Below are 19032 nucleotides of genomic sequence, written 5' to 3' on the forward strand. Positions count from 1 at the left end.
AGAATCTAATGCCGCTGCTGAACCTGACAGGAGGCAGAGCTCAGGTGGCAATGCAAGCAATGGGGAGCGGCTGTAAATACAGATGAAGCCTCACTTGCTCACCTGCCACTCACGTCCTGCTGTGTGGCCCGGGGTGGGGGGGGTGGGGGGGTTGAGGACCCCTGCATTAATCCACTTTTAAGAATTTATCATACGGAAATTATGCAAACGATTCTGCAAACTGTAAGTGTGCTCAGTGTAGCACTCTCTATAATAGTGAAAATGAGAACTATCTAAACGCTCAACAGTACTTTGCTGCTATTAAAAACATGTTTTTAAAGAATAATGACATAAGAAAATTCTCAGGATTGTCTTTTAGGTTAAGAAAAGGTGGGATAGGAGAGTATACATAAACTTGGAATGAAACTGCTTTAAATTGTTAGTTCTGGGTGGGAGAATTCAAGTTAGTTTTAATTTTTTTTTCCCTTCTAGGCTCTTCTCTGTTTTCTGTGCTTTCCAAAGGAACATATCTTATTTTTAAAATCAGACTTTTTAACTGCACATGCATTTTTAAGATGAAGCACCAGCATTTTTATACTGTATATGTTAAAACCAAATTTGAGGATATGTGTTTATCTTGGGCTTTTAGGTCCCAGATACGTACATGAAAAATATGAGTAAATTTAAAAATTGTTGACCTTTGAGCAGCATGGGTTTGAACTGTGCTGGTCCACTTATACACAGATTTTTTTCAATAATAAGGCTGACAGTAAGTTATTACTAAGATTTTTGACCGTGTGGAGGGTTAGCACCCCTAATCCCTGTGTTGTTCAGGGGTCAACTATATACACAAATTTAAAATCCAGAGAATGTTTATATACAATGGAAGTTATCTATAACAACATAAAACATGTATAATAATATATAAATATTTTAATAGTATATTTCACTAGTCAGACTTTTTCTAGTAAAGAACCAGATAGTAAACACGTTGGGCTTTTGAAGACTTCGTACAGTCTCTGTCACATTTTCTCCTTTTCCTCCTCTCTCTAAACCTGGCCTTCCCTCTTCCTCTTCCTTCTCCTTTTTCCTTTTCTTCTTTTAATAATTTTTTATAAATGTAAAAATAATTCATAGCTCACAGGCCACCAAAAACAAGGTGCTGGGCCATGTTTGGCCTGAAGGTTGTAGTTTGCAGACCCCTGGTATATATTATTGTATTACTTTATATATTAAATATTCAGGTTCAAAAATGGGAAATATGGGACTTCCCTGGTGGCACAGTGGTTGGAACTCCACACTCCCAATGCAGGGGGCCCAGGTTCGATCCCTGGTCAGGGAACTAGATCCCACATGCATATCGCAACTAAGAGCTCACATGCCACAACTAAGGAGCCCACCTGCTGCAACTAAGGAGCTGGCGAGCCTCAACTAAGGAGCGTGTCTGCTGCAACTAAGACCCGGTGCAACCAAATAAATAAATAAAATTTTTTTTTTAAAAAAAAAGGGAAATAATATCATGTAATATATAAATAGAATTTTGTATATTTTAAAGATAAAATCAGTGAGTCCCAAAAGACCTTTTTTTAAAAAAGCATCCTTATTTATATATCTCTCATTTGACAGAGATAGGAGGGTATCAAAGACCTTCATGAAGAATTTCCTTTAAGTATTTTAATATTAAAGTTTAGGTAAAAGCTGCAAATTTTAAGTCATAGAGCCTTGCTTAAGGGTACAGATAGGATGAGAGCTTAGGGTGCTTTCCTTCACTCCTGGGTAAAGAGAGGTTCAGCTAATTTCAACAGGGAAAGTTATTTATACTAAATGTTTGGAATACTTGAACTGTACTTTGGCATTTTTTCAATAGTATGTATCATTTAACTACAAAGATTTTGAGCTATGGTAGTGTGGTTTAGAGTTGTACTCAGTAATAATAGAGTGGAAGTGGATTTTTTTATTTTCTTCTTCCTGATTATGAAAATAGTAAATGCTTCTCAGGATGCATTTAGCTGCAAGTAACAGATAAATAACTTGGAAAATACGGACATTTATTTCCTTTTTTTTTTCAAGAAGTCTAGAGGTAGGGAGGTTTTAGGATTGATTATTTAAGAAACTGAGCTACACAGGTTCTTTTCATATTTCTCCTCTACTATCCTAGTGTGTTGGCTTTCTTTCTTAGGTCTTTTTCTTCATGGTATCAGTCAGGATGGCTAGTTAGGGTGTTTCCTGTTTTTTCACTGTTATGGACAATGTTATATACATCTTACTGGATTTGGCGTTTTTGAGTGAAATAATTTGTTATGTGGACAGTCCTGTGCATTGCAGGACCTTCAGCACCTCTGGCTCTCACCTACTAAATACTAGTAAGTGCTCTTCAGTCAGCGTGACCACCAAAATGCCCTCTAGAGTAACATTATCGTCTCCCGCCGAGAACCATTGCCCAAGGTTAGTTCGTAGGAGCAAGATGACTGGATTGAAGGCATGCGTATGTGTATTTAAAATTTTGGTACAGCTTGCCAGATGACCCTCCAGGAATGTTGCGCTAATTTAAACTTGTAGTGACATTGGGTGAGAGCACTTGCTTGCCCATATCCTCAACAGCACTTAAGTTTTGTTTTTTCATCTTTGCCAGTCAGGGGATTGATGAATCATGACTGGCACAGATTTGGCATCAGTTTCTGATCTGGGAAAATGGCTGTGTAGGTGAATTTCTCTCGGCGTAACTTCTGCCTCTAAGGTTCTACATGCTGCTAAGTTACTGCATATAATTTTTTGTTGATGATATGTAATTGATTTGCTCATATTCACACATATATTCATATACGTTAATATTTGATTTATTTTGGGGGCAACACACATATACATAGTCAAAAAGAAAAGTATGTACAATGAAAAGTAAGATTTCCTGAACTTCTCTGGCGGTCCAGTGGTTAAGACTCCATGCTTCCAATGCAGGGGGCACGGGTTTGATCCCTGGTCGGGAAGCTAAGATCCCGCATGCCGCGTGGCGTGGCCAAAAGAAAAAGAAAAGGAAAGAAAAATAAGATTTCCTTCTACCTCCAGTCATTCAGTGCCACTCCCCATAGGCAATTACTGTTAATTGTGCATATGGTGTTGCTTTGTTTTTAATGGCTGCATGGTGATTTATTGTATAGATGTACTGTACTAGATTTAATTAGTCCTGTATTGATGGACATCTAACTTTTTTCCAATATTTCATTATTTCAAGCCGTGGTATAGATATGCGTGTGAGAGAATATATATGTGTGTATAGAAAAATTAGATATTTTGATAGGTATATGAGGCAAGTCCTAAATTTTTTAAAGTATTTTTAATTAAAAAAATTAATACATGCAAAGGGTTAAAATTTGGTTAATAAAAAGTAAAAATCTCACCTCTTAATCTTGGCCTACTCTTACAAGGTAGTTATTATTCTTGGATATTTTTATAGAAAAAAATTACGAATATAAGAATACATATATTAAGTCTCTCATTAAAAAAATTTTACCGGGGCTTCCCTGGTGGCGCAGTGGTTGAGAATCTGCCTGCCAATGCAGGGGACATGGGTTCGAGCCGTGGTCTGGGAAGATCCCACATGCCGCGGAGCAACTGGGCCCGTGAGCCACAACTACTGAGCCTGCGCGTCTGGAGCCTGTGCCCCGCAACAAGAGAGGCCGCGACAGTGAAAGGCCCGCGCACGGCGATGAAGAGTGGTCCCCGCTCGCCACAACTAGAGAAAGCCCTCGCACAGAAACGAAGACCCAACACAGCCAAAAATAAATAAATAAATAAATAAATTTATTTTAAAAAATTCTTTTTTTTTACCAAAATGGGATCATTTATAAATACAGAGGTGCATTCTGAACATTGCTTTTTCACATAAATATCTTGGCTGATTGGTATTTTCTTGAAATTATGAAGATAATACTCAACTTAAAATGTTTATTGAAACAAACTATACCAATAAGAAATGTATAGTTAAGTGATTTATCAGAAGGTACCATATTACCTGCCCCTCAGGTCAAGAAATAGAACATTCCCAGCACCTCAAAAGTCTCCTTCTGCCCCCTTCCAGTCACTATCTTCTCTCCTCCTCAGAAAAAGTCTAGCCTCACTTTATTATAATCACCTCCTTGCTTTCTTTATACAGTTGATTCTCATTATTCGTGGATACTGCATTGCACATTCACCTACCCACTAAAATTTATTACAGACTCAAAATCAATACCTGAAGTGCTTCTGTGGTCATTTTCAGACATGCGCAGAACTGTGAAAAATTTGAGTTGACCCGTGCACAAGTTCCCAACGGAGGTCAAGTGAGGTGATGTTCTGCCTTCTCGTCTCAGCTCTCATCCTGTAAACAAGTCTTTTTTGCAGTCTATTTAGTGCCATATTTCTCTCATTTTTTTGTGCTTTTCATTGGTGATTTCACTATTTAAAATGGCTTCCAAGTATAGTTCTGAAGTGCGGTGTAGTGTTCAGTCAGGTAGTGATGTGCCTTATGGTGAAGATGTGTGTTAGAGATAAGCCTTGTTCAGACATGAGTTGTCATGCTTTGGGCCATGAGTTCAATGTTAATGAATCAACAGTATATATTAAATAATGTCTTTAAACATAAAACAAGATTACATATTGATCAGTGGACAAAAATGTCTTGACCAGAGGCTCATAGGAACCTAACCCTCTATTTCCCCTAGGAACAATGGTTCAGTGTTTGCTAATTCAGTGCTTGGGTGAACTTTATGTGACTACTGCAAATAACGAGAATCAACTGTATTTTTATCACCTAAATGTGTGTTCCTAAATGTTATAGTATTATTTTGCCTATTTAAGAAAATTTATATATATGGAACCACATAGTATATATTCTGTTGTGTCTACTTTTTTTTTTTCTTAATATTATGTTTGTGAGATTCATTCATGTTATTACATGTGACAGTAGTTTGGTATTTTTATTGCTGTATAATTTTCAGTTGTATAAATATACCACAATTTATTTTTCCATTCTCCTATTGATAGGTATTTGGGTTATTTCCATTTCATTTTTATGAACAGTGTTGCTATGAACATTGTTTTAAATGTCTTTTCATATATACGTGTACATTTCTGTTGGATATACATGGACTTGTGAAGTGAACTGCATCAGTTTTATTAGTTTAGATTCCCACCAGTGGTGTGTGAGAGTTCCTGACTTGGTATTACTAGAATACATCTTTATTCTATTTATTACTCTTATTTGTTACAAGTTAGGTAGTGGGAGTTTTATTTTCTTAGTTCCTGACTGCATACAAATTAAATGTCTCCTTCTTCCTTCAATAATGTATATGCAGTATATCTAATGCCTTAAAATTTCTTTTGGAGGATAGAACTGCTACCCTCTTTGGAAAGCAACCCAGTTAATATAGGTTAAAATTTTTTATATTGCTTTTTCTTGCTAATAAAAGTAATATAACTTTACTTAAAAATTCAAATAACAAAGTCTAAGGACCTAATGTATAACATGGTGACCGTAGTTGACAACACTGTATTATATAATTGAAATTTGCTAGGAGAGTAGAACTTAAATGTTCTAATAACCCCCCTCCCCCGCCCCCCTCCCAAAAGGGTAATAAATACGTGAGGTATGCATGTGTTAATTAACTCTATGGGGTTTCCTTTCACAGTGTATCAAATCATCACATTGCACACTTTAAATATATTACAGTTTTATTTGTCGGTTATACTTCAGTAAAGCTGGAAAGAATTTAAATAATATAGAAATGAACGAAATACCGAAGAAATCTCTATAATTGGGCTGTATGTTAAAGGATAGAGTAAGGGCAAGGGATGTCTATTACACAAATTACCTGCTTTTTCTTTCCCCAAGGTTTATTGAGATATAATTGACATACAACATTGTATTATTTTAAGATGTGCAACATAATGATTCAGTATACATATGCATTGTGATTACTAAAATAAGTTTAGTTAAAATCCATCACCACACATAGTTAAAATTTTTTTTTTCCTTGTGATGAGAACTTTTAACGTCCACTCACTTAGTAACTACCTGATTTTGAAAAGATGGTAAATGTATATTTGGGTTAGGGCCATTTTGATATGTCATTTTAGTTTGTCCCATGAGTCAAAATGTTTGGCGTCAGGTTATAAACATTTAACCACCTACAAGGGATAATAGGAGTTTTTCCTTAAATCACAGGCTGTGATATCAACAGAGACAGTAATTGACTGGTATGCATCTGGCCTAATGTACACTCTTGCCATGCAATGATCTGAGTGTTCTATGGAAATATTTTGCAAATGCTTCATGAAGTTTATCAATATTTTTCCTAGAAAAACTAGGGTGAAACCCCAAATTTAAAAGAGCCCCGTCTATTACATATTTTAGGACTGAACCAAGAATTGGGGATATTCTACAACCCAGATCTGTTGATAGGAACGCTGTAGGAATGATTAAGCTTTCACTTTCATGAAACTTTGGGTCTTTGTTCTTTTGTCTCTGTGGCTTTGTCCTTAAAATTAAACTTTTGGTTTCTCTTACTGAAATTTGCTGGGGAGGAAAAAAATGTTTAGACAGTAGTAACAAGAAATACATTTGAAACTGCATAGTTTTACCCTGAGATAGGATAGTAGGTGTTTAACATTTGTGGGATGTGTAGATGAGCTGCAGAGTATTTGTCATTGTTATATAGCATTTCAGGAAAAGAAGTGGGAATAGTTTTAACACATATAGATGGGGATATAAGAGATGTCATGAGATGAATAGATAATTTTTAAATTACTTATATTTGTAAGGTTTTACTCTAAATATGTAGATTATCAAAGATAGAGGCCAATAATCATATTAAGACAGTATTTGTTGTCCTCATCATGACCTTTCTAAGTAGAATGACTATATAATTTATCATCCAAACCAAGACAGATCTTAAAATTTATGTGACATCAACATTAATCATGGACTGTCCTGGGAAAACCAGACATGTGGTCTTCTAATTAAAAAGAACTTCACTTTTTCTGGCTCTCATTGGAGATTATTTGTAGAGCCATTTTAACAGATTTTTTTTCCCCTCAAGTCATTAAACTTTTAATAGCACACAATTTGAAGAAATTATTAGTAAATGTGAGTACAAACTTTTGTGTTCTTCTAAAATCTGTTTTAGCCTGCAAACCAAGGGTCAAAATTCAAAGACCGTCGGCTACAAATATCATGGCACAAGGCCAAGGTGCCTTCTGTATCCACTGAGACTGAGGAAGAAGAAGTCAAGGAGGAGGTAAATTTAACGATTGAAAATAAGAGTTGAATTAGATTGTTTTCCAGTTATATGCTTTTCTTAACATTAAAGTAAGTAATATAAATTTAAAAATAAATATTGAGTTTTTTCATGCATGTAATTAATTAAGACTAGTCTAGAAGTTTATTAAAGAATCAGATTAGGTGCAGAAATAAAAAAGCTCTTTTGGGGGTTATTTTCTGGTGTAGGAGAGACTGTACTTTTTAAAAAATTTGCATTTATTTTGGCTTTATTGGGGCTCTGGACATTTTTATTTTGGTAAATGAAGACATGGATTGAGTGAACAAATTAAATTTTATCTGATCTAGTTTTCACTTATTCAAGTTCTGTAAGTAATAGATTTGAGTTTCTTATTTTCTTTCTACATATAGTTGGTTAAAATGAGAGTGTAAAGAAGATGGACATAAGAGGGAAGAATAGCAAAACCAAGGACTTAAATAATACAAGTACTAACCAGCTTCTTAAAACATGAGAATTAATATTACTTTTTTACTCCTGTATTTCTAATTAGTTTATCAAAATGGACACTTAGGCAGCATTGCAAGTTATTCCTCATTCATCGTAATTTTGGTTTTAAAAGATAGCGAGCATTTATGGCTGATCAAGAGTCTTCCTGACCAAGTGGGTAATTTTACATAACAAAAGCAGAAACATTTCCCTTGTTTAAAAAAGAAAGAAAAGAAAAATCTTGGTATTTCGGGAATGTTTGTAGATACTTTTACTTTGTGTAAGATTTTAGATTTTTATGTAACATTTGGAATGTCAGTGTCATAGGGAAGGTATTATATTCGTCCCTCACAAATAATCGGGTATTAGAGGAAAAGTTTAGAAGTTCAAATGGTTATTTATTTTCCTCACTTTTAAGATAATAGAATAAAATTAATTTTATCAAAAATATGTTTCATAGATATCCCCCTCCCCCCACTAAATGTTCATATGTTATTTATTTTTCTGATGATATTAGAATGGAAATCTTCTATTAAACTAGCAAAATTAGCAGGGGAGAAGAATATGAATATATATATATATTTTTTTTTTTTTTTTTTAATGTTTTGGGGTTTTTTTGCCCCAAAAAGATACTTTGCGTCACTTGTAAATCCAGCCTGGGCTCTGTATACTGGTCTGTTTGTCCTTTGGCCTAAAAAGCATTTTACTTAACTTTCTTGTGCCACTGAGCAGATTTTACCCTCTCTTTTCTTCAGGAAACAGAAACGTCAGATTTGTTTTTGCATGATGACGACGATGAGGACGAAGATGAATATGAGTCTCGTTCATGGCGAAGATGAAATCTGTTGTGAGCTGTATAATTTTTAGGAATATTGTTTAGAAGAACAACTTTTTAAAATTATTTAAAGAAGTCAATGAGCCAAAAAAATTGTTTTTATTTTTACTTTCAACACAGTAGGTTTAAGGACAGCAAGTTTGCTATTTAAATACATCTCATAACTGTTCATGATATTAAAGCACCAAAGGCCTAGTGACTTTTACACAGTTGTGAAGATCCACAAGAATGACTTGGATAATCTCTAGAGCCTTATTTTTCCACACCACCTGTTTTTGTTGCTATTGGTGTTGGATTATGATGTAAATGACAGGGTGTTCAGAAATTTTATTTTGGATTATAATCTGCTGATAAAATTTCATTAAATGTCAAAATCGCCTGGAATCTCTTATCTCTTAGCTATTATAGATGGGTCGTCAGATAGTAGGAGATGTTTGTAATTAAAATACCCTTCTGCTTTCAAGAGTTGTCTTGGAAGAAGAGTAAAGTTAATTATTTTATTGAGGAGGAGCCCAATTTGTATTCAATCTAAATTTCGGGGGGATTTAATGTGCAGCAGTAAGTAATATTTTAGTGTAAATTGTAACTGTTCTTCAATGCTATAAGGCAATGGTAGCTAGCTCTGTGGTATTTCCATTCTGTCATCATATTAGCTCTCCTGGACTTCTGCCACTGATTTTTAGTTTGCTTTGAAATTACTGAGCACTGGTTCAGTTGGTCCTTTTTTTTTCCTTTCTTTTTTTTAACATTCTCAGAATATAAAAGGCTTTCACCTGTTGCCCCTTTCTCATCCCCATTTTCTTTCTCCTGCCTTTTTATTAATAGCCTGACTTACCCATTATTGAGATAAGTTATTCTTTTGGGCCACCAAAAGTCAGTCCCCAGTAAAAAGTTTAAACCAGCACCTTGATAAACAAGTGATATTTTGACGAGAATAATGGAAGGATTTGTGGGGAGAGAGAGTCATCAGCTTTTTTTTTTTTTTTTAAAGCTTCACTTTAGTTAATAGTTATGCAGAAGGGTTTGAAAGTGTGTGAAATTCTTTCCCTAAATTTAAACCATGATGATGAGGTGACTGGGGATAGGTTGGGGGTGGGATGGGGTAGGGGGGATGGGTATGCTAGTAATAAATGGGAGTCATAACTTGACTTTGATCAGATGACCTTATATTTTCATAATTTTGTAGCTTGTTGCTATCCATTGAACATATGCATCCTTCAGTAGACGGCTTCCTTCACTGTGTGCATTTTTACTGTACACTGTATAGAGCATCTGTTAAGTAAAATATATCTGTAAATTTATGTCCTTGTGTTCTGAATGTTAGATGGAAAAGCAGAGGAGCAACACTACACTGTACTGACCCCTGGGGAAATAAAATGATTAATGTACATAGGACGTCACTTTTTCAAGGATATGCACAGCTATGTTTTTATAGTACGTTTGGCGTGAACATTTGAAACCTCCTGTTGGCTTCAGAAGGTTCTTGGTGATCACTATGTCAAGGATTTTGTTTCCTGAGGTGAAGACTGTTTCTCAAAATAGAAACTATTCACTAAGAAACTTAAAACCATCAGGACTCTAGATTTACTTGGCTACAAGAAGTTAAATCCCATGTTCTGACGATCTTTCCTCTTCTACATGTTTTCCTGGAATGATGTGTCAAACCAGGATCATTTTTAAGTTTTCATGTAATTTTCCCTTCATAATAATAAGGACTTCCTCTTTCTAGGTTATTGTTATATTTCTGATAACACAAAGCTAAAATAAGCTTATAAAGGAAGGAAAACATTACTGTGGGGTAGGGGTACCTAGAATAAGCAATCTTGCTCCTTCCTCCCCCGTCATCTCTAACAAAATTTTCCTGATGTCTGTGGCTCAGTCGGTATATATTTTGAAAGATTCATTGTGGTGAATATTTTGAGTCCTGACAGTTTAAACGTGATAGAGGGAACAAAGGATTTATATATTTTTTGTACAAAGTTTTTTCTTAAACTGTATAATTTTGTAAATAATTTGTTTGGTTTTTTTGTGTACTAAAACTACCAGCGTATAGATTTCAATAAGAATTGTTGTATTTTTGTATTTGGAAACTGAAAATTACAGTAAATTAATGGAGCTGTAAGGAAATTTTCAGTAGACTGACAATTCAGCAGAATGAGATTCCTTTTCATATGATTTTTTAACCTAAAATTGACATCTTATTACACTCTCAGTACAGACAGAGTTGAGGATTTGTTTGACCTTTTTAGTTCTTGGGGGAGAGGGGGGTGAAAGAGAAGGATGTTTAAGTGAGGAATAGCTAGACACTTTTTCGAGTAAGTTTTGAGGCCCTTTATATAAAACTTAGTTTTCGATACACCTAAAATACTTCATAAACGTCTTTTCTAAGACTTCTAAAACATGTTTGACTCTCAAAAATGTATTCAAAATATGCGTTAGATATAATATTAGAAAATTTAAGTTAAGGTTAGCATAAACTAGTTAAATGTATATATTTTTTCCTTTAGGACTGAGATCCCCAAGCATTAGAATTTCTCTTAAAAGCGAGTAACTATGACTTGTTTTCTTGGCATCTTCACTTACAGAAATAACATATACCATCTGAGGCAAATTCTGTTCTTTTTAATGTGTATGACATCTTTCTAAGTAGCCGTTGAGCAGTAACAACCACCAGCCTGGCTCTGTCATCTTGGTTAACTAGTGGATTGCTGCCCAGGCTTAAGAGGTAACCCCGGGGAATGCAGAATTTCCCTCAGTTTCTTCATGCTGTAACATTGAGAAAACATTGTCACTAGCTAAGGTGATAAATTGGAAAACGTCTTGTTAGGGTGAAAAAAAGAGGTCCATGGTGATGGATCATTATTTAAAAAAAAAAAAAAAAAAATCATGTGAAAAGGAATAGCGGTTCCTCTTGATGTATAGTATGCCTGTATTATAGTTTTTACAAAATTGTGAACTTGTGTAATAGTATAATAGGAGATATTGTTGAATTTCTAACTGTTTATACATTTAAATTCATATATGTAATGTTTGTTTTATCAATTACAATCTGAATTTCTAAGAAGCATGTTGACTTTTGCAATAAAGATGCAATATGGAATGGTTCACAATTGGGAAAAAAAAAGATAAAAGTGTTACAAATTTAAAAGAATTTGGAAAATTTATGAACCATTCCAAAAATTATAACAATCACCAAAAGAGCTGTAATTCTGGCTTGTTCTGGAAAGAAAGAAAATGTATGTGTATGCTTGCTTGAGTGTGAGAATGAATGAGTGATGGATATGTATGTGTGTTTTATGCTGGGTTCATGTACATGAGAGAATGCCACTCAATATGAATTTGGGTACCGAAGTCACTGGCTATTAAATATTCAGTAGAATAACTCCTTTGACAGAGTGGTCTTGAAAATGAAAGAGAAGGGCATTAAAGTGTTAACTTATAAGTAAGCTTTAATAGCCATATTTCTTTGTTCATGGATGGATCTTGGTATCCCAGATAAAAAGCACAAACAATTTTATAAAAGCAATTATTTTAATATTATCTTGAGGATATTCAAGATGCCTGCAAACAATAGGAAGGACATTTTCCTTAAGCACAATAGAGGGAAGGGAAAGAACACCTTGAAGAGATGATCTAAAGATATGACAGTTCTAATTGTGATGGATATTTGTGAGGAATAAGAAGAGAAGGAAGTGATCTTACCCAAAAGGACTATGTGGTGATGGGAAAAGGAAGTATATATCACTTGGGCTCCTATTTTCTTGTTTTAAAAACTGCTTTTCTTATAAAATCCCCCTCCGAATATTTATGCATTGTCCAAGAAGAGTCGTTCTTTAAATCTCAGCTTATACAGGAAAATAATAAAGAATGGGAGTAAATTTCATTTTCATTCTTTTCAAATAAACAAGTTTTATTCATATTTTGTGAATTAAGTAAATGTCAAATAAGCTGTGTGACCATTTGTTTTGAATAGATGATAATTTATCCCATAGATGTTTATCATAAACATGAGTCAAGGGCTTTTGGTGGGGGAGCCAGCATAATTTTGAACATAGTTACATTTGTTTAATAGTAACAAATAGTACTAAAATGAGCTCTCATTAAAGAAATTACTGGTTTTATGTGATTTTTTTTTTTTTTTTACTGCTTTGGATGTAAATTATTCTGTAGCCAAGGATAAATTTTGAATCACAAGCCCCAGTTTACTATCTAGGCTGGATCTAATTATGTTCCAGTAAACATAAGACATGAGTGAGTATGTCAGCCTGCAGGATCATTTTAGATCAGAGAGTCAGGGTTGCTTTAAACAAGTGGACCAACATTTTGCAAGTCAAACCTGCCCCATTTGGCATCATTTTTAGTCTCAAAGATCTACTTGAGGGGCCAACCAACACTGACTCAGAAAAAGGCTGTACACTGCTAATCCATGTATTACGAATCACCTTCATTTATGCTAAATCCATTTATTGCCAAGTGATCTCCTTTCTACAGGATCATCTACCATTTGGCCTCTTACCTGGTTCTGCAATCGACCTTAGGTTAACTAAACCATCCCAAGCATTCTGAGATAGGTGATGTGATACAGGTGAAATTAAGGTCAGGATAGTGTTTGATAATTGTTTGCAGGATATTTGTGGTTTGAGTCTACTCTTGTCTTAGACTTCCGCAAACAGATTTTTTTTTTTTTTTTTTGGTTGTGGTGGTTAGGAAGCGTGATAAACACTTTTTCTTTGTATTTGTTATATTTTTCCTTTTATGAAAGGTGAGCAAGGGAAGAAGGCCCTAATCTAATAGCCTATTAGTTTGTTTTCAATGAAAGTCTGTATTCCTACATCACTGCAGTTTTCTAACCACTTTATAGAGTTCTTTTTTTTTTTTAGGCCGCACTGCGCGACACGCGGGATCTTAGTTCCCTGACCAGGGATGGAACCCGTGCCCCCTGCATTGGGAGTGTGGAGTCTTAACCACTGGACTGCCAGGGAAGTCCCCATAGAGTTCTATTACTTTGATAAGAGTGATCCATTCGTTCTTAAAACATTTGAGTTGGGGTAATGGTTAGTGCTTGATTGTTCAGAATTTTTGTTCTTTACTCAAATCTTTGTTGGGGAGTAGGGTTATAGAAATAAGCCTTTTAGTTGCCTAGCCATGTTTCTGTTGATTGAGTTGTCAACACTGCTTTGTAAGCACCTCGTAAAAGTGAATGTCTTTTTAACAGTTTTCTAAAGTCCTTGTGATTCTATCTTTTCTTAGTTTGCCCCCAGACGAAAAAGACAAAAAAGACAGCTTCTTTTGTGAGATACTGATATATTTCTCTCAATTTGAAATGAAATTGGATAATAAGGGCTAACGTAGACCTTGCCAAATAAATGCGGTTTTTGAGGATGATTTGGCTTCAAGATTGAGGCTGCTCACATGTTTACTTTGAGTTCTTAGACCAAAGGCTGCTGATTTATCTGTGTACGCTTCTGATCCTGTGTAAACTCTTCAGTGCTAGTTCCTGAACCAACCTCCAACGAAGGGTTATTTACTGTAGAATTCAAGATTTTAACATTTAAAGCCTGTAGGGGGCTCCAGAAGGCAAAATTTAGTGGGCCTTAGAGCAGTGACTGAATCTTTTTTCGCAGCAACTCAACAGTGAAAAACACATTTTGCACTGTGACCCAGTATATATGTACACACAAACCAAACAAAAGTTTACCAGACAATGCTTATCCTTGCAACCCAGTATGCACCTGATATTTTATTCTTGTCAGGACCCACTACTTGGCTTTCAAAATTGCAGTTTGGAAAACACTAACCTATTGAGTTTCAGGGTGAATTGCATTTTTAAATCCCTCTCTCTGTGACATTGTCAGTACTATTTTGAGTATAAAATGATAAAATTTTATCTTCTGTGCTTTGCTTGGAAAAGTAGTCTGGGGTCTGAAGTTGACCTTTAGTCTAAAATTAAAGGTGAAAATAATGTATACATCAATCTCTTTATTGATTACTTGATGCTCTTGAGCATGAAGTTATTTTATAGTTTTTAATTTTTAAAATAGACAACTGTGAGTGACTTTTTAAACTTGCCTGTAGTTTTATATTTTTGTCATTATTTGCCCTGGGAAGGGAGTGGAATGCTAGAATATTGGTGCTACTTTTTATGAAATCTAAGGCACTTTGCAGGAATTATTTATTAAAAAAAAAAAAAAAAACCTGCCCACGAAGTCCATACAGCTACAAATATTTAGTGTCTGTGAATCAAGAAAAGATTATTTGGCTTTGAATTTAATTTTGCATTTAGAGTTCACCTTAGCTATCAATGATTCAAAACAAACCAGGTTTGATATCTCTGAGAAAATTGTACATGTTCCAAAATTGTTCCATTGAATTTCACCCTTTTAAAACATATTCTCCCATAGGTTCATAAGAAATAGGAGATATTGATAAACTCATATAAAAAATAATTACTTAGTCCTTGCCACTTTTTTTAATCTTGGGCAAGTGTGTCATTTGTGTATTTACATGTCTGAGCTTTTCTAGTTTCTAAAATGTAAAGAGAAAGATTGCGAACATGTCAGTGAGAAGGTTGCCATATTTTCAGAAATCCATAGAAGAAAACTACTGTCTGCAAAATAATGAAATCAACACTGATCATGGAAATATGTTATTTGTACATTTCAGTATTTCTATCCTCTTGTCCATGCACATTCCTTTTCGGATTCCTTAAGCAATAAAACGACTTTCCTCTAATACCATGGTGGCAAGTAAATATTTCCAATTAAATTGGTTGATAGTTTTAAGCTATTCACTTTTGTGAATTCAGTTCAGTACATGTATTGAATGCAGACTGTGAACCAGATAATGGCTCAGTAGTTTGCCTACATTCTGCTTGCAGCCTTTTGAAGAAGGTGCTCCCTGTTTGGCTTTGAAAACTGAGTTTAGAAGAGATTAAGTGGCTTCCCAGAGGTCACACAGCCTGTAGTGGTGGCACCAGGATTTGAACATGGGTCTGACTCCTGCGCTCATGTGCTTAACCTCTGTGCCCTGCTGCTTTTAATAAAATGGGATATTGCAAGTCTGTAGAATGTCACTGGTTTTTTTTTTAACTAGTGTCTGTCAAACACTGCCATTCTGGCTCCATCTATCTCATCTGCCCTGGATTGGAACCAGGCTCCCTTAGGGAGTGATACTTTAGGTAGCATATTGGAAACCACAGAACATAGCGTTTATAGATGCTAATTTGTGGGGAAGCATTTTAAAGTAATAATTTTCTGTGACCTCCATAATGTACAGCCAGCCAATTTGATACCTTTGACAATAATTTGGCTGTATCATAACCTATGTTTATTTTATGTTCAATTTTATCTTAAATATTTTTCCTGTGGCAAACAGAATTATGATAATCTACCTTGCTTCTTTGTGTTTTTCAATATTTCTGGTGTCTTCTTTCTTTTAACCTTGGCATTAAAAAAATCATGTATATAAATAAGTTTACATACTTTAATGATGTTTTCATATAGTATACTGAATTTTATAGGCAGAAAGTGCTGAGAAAAGCAGTGTTTGTTCACAGTTATGTTTATGCCATAGATTTTTTTTTTAAAGAGTATATTCTCAGTGAATAAAACTGATGTTCATGTCATTGTTCTGTTGTTTATAGAGTTATTTGATTCTTTTACATGTTCAGATTTCTTATTTTAGTAATGTCATTCTGAATCCTTGTGGATTTCTGATCTTAGCTATTTTGGCAACTATGAGATGTTTATTGACTACTAATGATATGGTAATAATTGTCATCTGCAAAAAGGAAAAGATATTAGCACCCTTGGGAGAAAGGGGGCTTTTTATTCTTTGACAGCCCATGAGAAAAGTAGGCATGTTCTAATAGATTCAACAGAAAACGTTTTTGATTCTTGACAAATTCAGCAGCCATTGGGAATATTTCCAGTATGGGGACTGTATCAGGGAAATTGCTGAGACAAAAGAGAATGATTATAACATTGTGCTGGTAACAGTACAAGTTTTTAGAAAGGTGTTTCCCCCCAAATTTTGGATTATGTCAAAAAAAAAAATCTCACTGTCATCAAATGCTAAAAAAGCATACATGCTCTTTTTAAGGCATTATCAACATATTTTGCTTTGAAATATCAAAGATGGGGAAGAATTTTATACATAGAACTTAATTTCTTAGAATTTTTTTTTTTTTTTATCTTTTGAAAAATTTCTACCAAGAACTTTAAGGCACTTCTCTCCCTGTGATTTATTTAAATCTTAATAAATTATACATTTCTGCACTTTAGCCATTCATGTGAAAATTATTTGGAGTCATTGCAGTAGAATGGTGCTGTGTGGTCTCCTGGGACCCCAAGTATGTCAAAGAAGTTTCATCCACTCTTAGTTTTACACTTTTCAGTGACTATTATTGATAAAGTAGATAAAGCTGGACAAAAGTCTTTAAAGATTGAAGTAAATGATTCAAATCTGTGTAGAAGTGAAGACTTAATTTATGTAAGGACTCTATGTTTATGACTAGCTTTTGTGCTTAGCTCCTAGTGTTTTTGGAAAGCTATTTATGAGTTGTAGGCACCTATTAATGTCTCAGAAATGGCTGTATCTAGGAAAAAAACAAAAACAAAAAACAAAGAACCCAACTGGTATGATCAGACATGTTCAGAAAACTTTGAACATTGTCTGTAAAAACAGTTCACAGTGTATTTTGTCTCTCCTGTTTTACAAACCAGGAGGATTGCCTTTTTATTCATTTTGAGGTTTCCATGATCATCACTGGCTGTAGCTTGATGCTTCATAGACAGGGTGGAAGAACTGGTTACAGTAGAGAGTTTCACTTGTTTTTCTTTTTTTGTGGCCTACGTGAATCAGAATCCAAAGAAAATTTGCACACTTAAAATAGGAGAAAAGTACAACGACTTTTGATAGTGTTCAACATTTTTGTAGGGCAATCCTTGACCGTTTTTGCCCAGAAACATGATGGGTTTTTTTTTGTGTATGCCATAAATAAGAAATTAAGAAAACATGAGACAAGGAAAAATAGCCTGCACGCAGCAGCCCTTTAATAACCGTTGAAAAAATGACTTGAAGAACCAGGAGAGGTCATAAAGAAAAACCTATTTCTGCCTTTTATTTAGTGAATTTTTGTTTCATTTCACCACAGTCAGATTTTAATGGTGCTAAGAAGAAATAATTGTAAACTTGGAAAGGGAATTGTGAAGGCTATTTTTATTCCCTGATGTACTCCTATAAATTGTTATTTTTCAGTTTAAATCTTGGTTTGTTTAAGCATGGTACCATTTTTGTGTTGTACGTTTAATGTCACTGTTCCCACTCAGGGAGGCATGGCGAGCAGACCTCCGAGGACCCACAGGTCTGATGGAGGTAACTCCTCTCCCACGGCGGAGGTGTTCCTCAGCCTTTCAGGGGTCAAGAGAGCCCTAGCCTTGGTGTCAGAATAATATTGGCTGCGATTTCAGTGCTCATCATGTGACTCACTGTGCTGTATGGTTTCAAGCATTCTTATTTACTCTACAAGGTATACTGTGATTTTTCCCTTTCCGTCCAAGGGAAATCTGAGGCACAGGCAGGTCGCCGTCTCAAAGCAAAGCCAAGATTTGAAGCCACAATACATCTGACTTCAAAGCATGGCTTGTAACCACTGCTTGGTACTGTGCTCTTGTCCCAAAAGCTGTGTGAACTGAGGTTAAGTATTTAGTCCTTTGCTCAGTTTACTCATAAAATGGGCCTTATAATAACAGCCCGTTTAATGTTCGCAGGATTGCGATAAGCGTTAAATGAGATAGTATCTCTGAAAGTACTTTGTGAAATGTTAACCACTATTAGCAGATCTTCGAAGCTTCATCAAACTGTCTGAATGGAGCTGTTTTCAACTACAAGTGAATTTCTTACATTGGTTATTAAATCTTGTGGAATCAGCTAAATAAATGTGCTTGGCAAATGTTGGAAAAAAGAGAAGGGACTACTTCATACCTGAGATTGCATCCCTATATTGCTTTAATATATCACATTAATCAAGTAGATAAAGACAACCAGACTCTAGGTACTGACATTTCCTAATCCTTAGCAATTGTTAGTGAATATTAACACGTAGCCACGAGGTGGGTCAACTACCTCGTGGTAGACGGTCAGCATGTTCTGACCGTCTTACAAGCCTCTAACTGCAGATGGGTGGCGGGGCTCCATTTCCTGTCTAGAATCCCCTTACCCGTCTTCCACAGAAGAACAAAAGTATTATATATACGTATGTAATGTACCACAGAAAAGCCGAAGTATTCCCCCGAAGTCTCAAGCCCTTCGATCTGGGAATTGACTTAACAGAGCCAGTACTTCAGAATCACCCTCTACTGGTTGTTCTCTTTTTTGCCATATGATCTGCTCCCGCTGGATAAGTGTGAATCTCTTAGTGTGAATCTCTTATTTATGCAAAATGAGATTGTTTTCCTTGTTTTAACGACTCTGTTAAAA

The 19032-nt window shown here is 35.1% G+C and overlaps 1 protein-coding gene across 5 annotated transcripts in view; it reads left to right on the forward strand.

Moving 5' to 3' along the window:
* RBM27 (RNA binding motif protein 27) overlaps window positions 1-9628 on the forward strand; it is a 64881-nt gene extending 55253 nt beyond the window's left edge. For 4 of the 5 annotated variants that reach the window (XM_068536111.1, XM_068536113.1, XM_068536112.1 and 1 more), the window contains 2 exons: window positions 7140-7250; window positions 8474-9628. In XM_068536111.1, the coding sequence (XP_068392212.1) occupies window positions 7140-7250; window positions 8474-8557 (195 nt within the window). In that variant the 3' untranslated portion in view covers window positions 8558-9628. Of the gene's footprint in view, window positions 1-4234; window positions 4553-7139; window positions 7251-8473 lie in introns of those variants that run through there. The other variant, XM_068536115.1, reaches the window with a different exon arrangement.
* The last annotated feature ends 9404 nt before the right edge of the window (window positions 9629-19032 follow it).

Source organism: Eschrichtius robustus, chromosome 2, assembly GCF_028021215.1.
Source record: "Eschrichtius robustus isolate mEscRob2 chromosome 2, mEscRob2.pri, whole genome shotgun sequence".
Taxonomy (NCBI): domain Eukaryota; kingdom Metazoa; phylum Chordata; class Mammalia; order Artiodactyla; family Eschrichtiidae; genus Eschrichtius; species Eschrichtius robustus.